Genomic DNA, 5,143 nt, shown 5'->3' on the forward strand with positions numbered 1-5,143 from the left:
AACACTGGGGAAAAAACTCAAATATTCTTAGATGGTATGTTCAGAGCAAGGCTGCTGAGCATGCTGCCATAGGAATAAACATCATCAATTATGTCATTTTACTGCACAATTTAAAATGCGCAAATAAAACCCCCATCTCCCACAGCCCAAGTTTATCTGTAGCCCTCTGTATTTTCCATCATTAACATCTTTCCAGGGAGCGTTTAGACATACACAGCCATCGCGCTCATCGCTCCAAGTGTTTTGTCTAAAAAGACAAGTAAGGTGTCTCTGCCTCCCACAGTCGGCCATCTGAGCTCTACAGCTCAACCACCCCCAGCCCCTTGCAGACCAGTACTGGCCCCATTGCAAATACACCTGACCCACAAACACAACCCCCACAGCTCTTGGGGTGCTAAACATCCCCCTCCCCAATGTTACAGCCGCTCCGCTGCCCCCCAGTAACTGCTGAGCCCTCTGCACGCCAGCCCCCCACATGCACCCTGGCCTTGGAGCACACCCACCCTCATCATCACTGCCAAGTTGCAACTTTTCCCTGGATTTCCATAGGGCACAGCATGAGGAAGCAGTTTACGAGCCCATGGCTGACAAGGGCTCAGGCTGCCCCTGGGGCTGCCCCATGCAAGCTCCCACGCTGGTAGGGTGTACAATCAGCAGCAAGATCTGGGCCCCCAGCACCTTCTCAGGCTGGTGGGTGTCCCAGCCTGGTGGGCACTGGGCAATACCAGCCCAAGAGCACCGGCCCCCCCAGATCCCCTGGCTGGGGGGAAGCTGCAGCTGGCTGGCAGGGACCCAGGCCATGGCCATTCCCAGTTGCACAGCAGCCAGGGTCACATTCCTGGGATAGCTGGGAGCTTTGCTGTTCACACAGGGAAAGGTCACCCTTGTGCACGCAGGCAGCTGCCCGGACCACCGTCTGGGCAGGGCAGGGGAAGGAGCAGCCCCGGGAGGCAGAGAGGAAGCCTGGCAGCTCCTGCCAGAGCTGGCTTCTCCCTGGCTCCAGCCCAGCAGGATCTGGCCCTGGCACAGCTGTGGAGGGGCAGCTGCACACAGCCGTGAGCAGAGGGCAAACAAGGCCACAGCGTGACAGAAGATGGAAACCCCAGTGAACAAGGAGAGCTGGTGGCAGAGATGCACCATTTCTCCACGACCCTGTGCAGGGCAGTGGGGCCAAGGTCACAGAGGTGCCAGGGTGATGTAGGGCTAGGACAGCTTTCACTGGGGCAAGAAAGAGCCAGCTGAGGGCAAGAGATTTATTGGTCATTCTCTATATACACTTATATATTAATCTGTAGTAGAAAGCAGCAGTCACTAAGTGCACAGAGCAGCACCAACACATGCCTCTTCTCATGCTGCAGCTGGAGACTCGGCCACACAGCCCAGCCCAAACTTACCCTCTTGCCTCCTCTGCGCTACAGCCAAAAATGGGGCGAGTAAAGACTAAACCTGCAAGGCAATGAGGCCAAGGAGCACAGGAGTGACTAGCAGGGTCTCAGCTGAGCCAGGACCAAAGACCACATCTCCTGGGGATGCAGGTAGAGCTCAGACTTGATCTCAAAAACACACTCACCTAGCACAGTGCTGGGAAAGGTAGGGACAGAGCCCCAAGGCTGTTCGGCCCCACTCAGAAGGTGGAGGTAGGACCACAAGTGGGAAGGATGGCTCCTCCATCCCTGAGCCAGGCCACAGGGCCTGGGCAAGTACGTGGCAGGGCACAGTGAGCACCAGGGAGCACCCAGGGCTTGGAGCAGCTGCCAGCGGGCAGCCACAGGGATGGGGGGGCACAGTTGTGAGCAAGGCTGTGCCGCAGGGACCCAGCTGGTGTGGCAGATGTTGTGTGGCAAGGAGGGCTGGTCTGCCCCCAGCCAGGCGCTGGCAGGAGGAACAGTGAGCGCAAGCGTCCTCCATCAGGGTGACCCCACACGGGAACCAAGCAGCCCAGGCTCCCAGATGCAAGGGCACGTGCTGCCCCAGTGTCAGCCAGTGCAGGACCCAGGAGCTGGCTGGGCCTGTTTCAGTCACTTGATGAGCACCTGGTTGCACAGAGCACACACAAACACCGTCTCCCTCTGAGCCTCTGGGGCTGGAAAGGAAAGCAGGTGTCAGAGATGCTCCCCTTCCCCACCATGGGCTAGGGACCCCAGCCACAGAGCTGTTCACCCACCACTGCTCTGTCCCAAGCCAGGCTGCACTGGGCAGGTCCCATCTACCCTCCCCACCAGGGCTGGGGCAAATCCCTGCAGCAGGCAGTGCAAGTGGGAGCAGGAGCTCTGCCCTCCACCACCTTTCTACTCACCCGTGGCTCCCATCACAGCCTTGGGGACTTTGAATGAACAACACCTGGAGCAGAAGCTATTCCCACAGTTACTGCAGCTCCGCTGTGGAGAGAGATGGAGGTGAGACACTACTCCGGGCCCACCCCCAGCCCTTCCTGGCAAGTTCCAGGGTCAGAGCACTGCTAACAGCATTCCCTGCTGAAGGGGAGTGGGTGCAAGCTCTGAGCCCCAAAAGCAACAGCAGAGGGGTCATCTGCCAGCAACACCTGGACAAATCACCCAGGCCTAACGCTGGATCTGCATTCACGTATGCTCCAACATCAGCCTGTGCCCAGCCCAAGAAAGCACTGTGAGCACAGGCTCCATGAGGTTTAATGACACTATATCACTTCCTATGCTGTAACCCAGGAGGAAGTGAGCTCCAGGGAGTCCCAGACATATCTCAGACTAACTCAGGAGTAAGGGGAGGGGGCCACAAATCTGGAGAATGGGAGGCAGCAGAAAGACAGCAACATGAGTCTGGGGGGGGACAAGAGACACATCCTTCCCAGAACTGCCCAGGGGACTGTGTGCCAAGCATCACATGCAGGGGCTCAGAGAAGACAACAGGGGTGGCCTTTGCTCCTCTAGTTCCCACAAGCAGACCCACACTCTGCTTCACCGGAAAGCTCTCAGGACACAGGAAATGGGCTAAACCAGCACACACGGGTTTGGCCTGAGGCAGCTTCCAAAGAGCAAAGAGACAAAGGCTCCACAGCACAAGGGATCCCTGGCACCATTAGGCATGTGACAACACCCAGCACTTAGCTGAAGTCATCTGCTGCTGAGCTCTGACTGAGGCCAGCCACCCAAGCTGCCGGAGAAATCCAGGGCAAGCCAGACATGTGCAACACCTCTGCCCCAGGTGCAGGCAGCAAGCTGGGGTAGAAGCTGAAGACTCACCCTTTTCTTGAGCACAGAGAAGGTGGCTGCACAGCCCGTGCAGCTCCCTGGAAGAAAGAGAGCAGAGGTCAGGCAGGGCTGTGCTGCCTGGGACTGTGAGAAGTACAGGAACACCCACAGCTGTCACAAAGGCTCTGCTTGGAGATGACATTGCTGCACCTTCCCATCCTTGCCCTTCCTATGAGGGCTGGGAACATCCCTGCCCATGGAGGGGGAGGTTATTGGAGATGTCAGCACAGCCCTAGCAGGTACCACACCACTGTGTCCGCTCCCAGTTCAGTGGTCAGCACTGGGAGCAGCACAGACCCCACTCTGCTGAGCTCCCCCAAGCAGCACCTGCTCCCAGCCTTACCAAAGTTGTTGCTGGGGTAGCGCTTGCGCAGACGCTCAGTCAGGCGTGACACTTTGCTGCGGATCACCTCATTTTTGCTCATAAAACCGTTGTCTGGGAGGCTGAGGTCAAAATCTGCTGAGCACTGAGAGCTCTCGTCATCCTCCTGCAAAGAGCAGAGCATGGAGGGGTGGCTGGGGGCACGCTCGAGGGTTGCAGGGCAGCCCACCCCAGAGATGGGCACCCAACAGGCAGGATGCTCCACCTGGCATCGCCACAAGCCACCAGCAAACAAGGCAAAGGCTGCCAGCTCCAGCTGGGCAGAGATGCCCCTCTTGTACACCTTGACATGGCAGTACTCACCATGACCAGCAGCTGGGTCTCCTTCTCCCGCAGCATTGGACAGAGAGGAGAGGCAGTACAGATGGGAGTCAGTAGCCCCACAGCCACCCTTCCTGAGCACACAGCTTGCCCACCAAGGCCCTTACACCTTCCCACCTCAGCTGCCCGTCCCCACCAGCCTCAAACCTCAATAGCGTCTTTGAACTCTTCATCAGGCTCTGCCTCCTCCGCCTCCTCCACACTGCCAGGGGTAAGGTCCTACAAGAGATTCACAGAGCTAGTCCTGCTGTACCCCCACCCCTGCCCAAAGGTGGGCCCACAGTTCTGCAGCAGGTTCCAGGACAAAGGACCAGGCCCCCACAAGAAGACATGAGCCCCAGAAGCTGAGGTGAGCCCCTACCTCCCCAGACTGCACCCTTACATGCAGCAAAAGGACTGAGCCAAGCCCCCAGCGCAGTAGGGCAGCCCCCCACTAACTGAGAAGGGGCTCACAGGCTTCCAGCAAAGCTGGCAGCTGGAAGGAGTTTGTGGGTAGAGGGACACAGGCACAGTCAGACCAAAGGGCTGATCCTGCAGCTCCCACCCCACAACTGCTAGTCCTGCCCCTATCTCACCTCTGTGCTGGTGGGTGTGGGGGTCCTATCCAGGGGGGCAGTAGCTGGCAGCGGTTCATCAGGCTCTGGAGTGCTCTCAAGGGGCTTGGTGCCCACACACTGCTCGATTGAGGCCTTGAGCTCCATTATCACTGGTAAGAAAGGAACACAGTTGGAGCAGAGTGGCACTTCCTTGCTCCCAGCCCCACCACACAAAAGCCAGCTGCAAGAGCCGAAGGGCTCAAGGTGGGACATGGGCACATACAACCTTCACTCATTAGGTACCGTGAGCCCTCCTCTGCTCACATATCAAAGTTAAAGCAGCAAGGAACACCTCACCACCTGCCCCAGCTCAGGATAAGGAACAGTAGGGGCCTTAGTCACAGCTCAGTCACACAGATCTCATCCAACCCTCCTCCAGTATGTGCCACAGAACAGGGAGCACCTCCAGCTCTTCCCCCTTCTGACAGCACAGTTTCAAGCCTGCATCATACATTGCCACAGGCATCAAGAGTATTTCAAGTCCTGCAGAGCAGGGTCAAGGACCAAGAGGCGTGGTGATGCTCACGTGCGGGCTACATTGCCAGGCCCCTGTTTGCTACAGCGCAGGGAAGAGAGGGAAACAACACCCAGCCCCGGAACCACATCGCTGAGCATCA

The 5,143-nt window shown here is 57.9% G+C and overlaps 1 protein-coding gene across 1 annotated transcript in view; it reads right to left on the minus strand.

The window, feature by feature from the left end:
- Positions 1-2,018: 2,018 nt before the first annotated feature.
- The window catches only part of ZFYVE27 (zinc finger, FYVE domain containing 27), a gene marked incomplete at its 5' end in the record, with an annotated part of 4,100 nt that continues 975 nt past the window's right edge, over positions 2,019-5,143 (minus strand). The window contains 6 exons of the mRNA XM_010284167.1: positions 2,019-2,083; positions 2,297-2,378; positions 3,219-3,265; positions 3,571-3,715; positions 4,078-4,149; positions 4,506-4,636. Of these exons, the coding sequence (XP_010282469.1) occupies positions 2,019-2,083; positions 2,297-2,378; positions 3,219-3,265; positions 3,571-3,715; positions 4,078-4,149; positions 4,506-4,636 (542 nt within the window). The remainder of the gene's footprint in view (positions 2,084-2,296; positions 2,379-3,218; positions 3,266-3,570; positions 3,716-4,077; positions 4,150-4,505; positions 4,637-5,143) is intronic.

The sequence above is a fragment of the Phaethon lepturus genome, unplaced genomic scaffold (assembly GCF_000687285.1).
Source record: "Phaethon lepturus isolate BGI_N335 unplaced genomic scaffold, ASM68728v1 scaffold25483, whole genome shotgun sequence".
NCBI lineage: Eukaryota > Metazoa > Chordata > Aves > Phaethontiformes > Phaethontidae > Phaethon > Phaethon lepturus.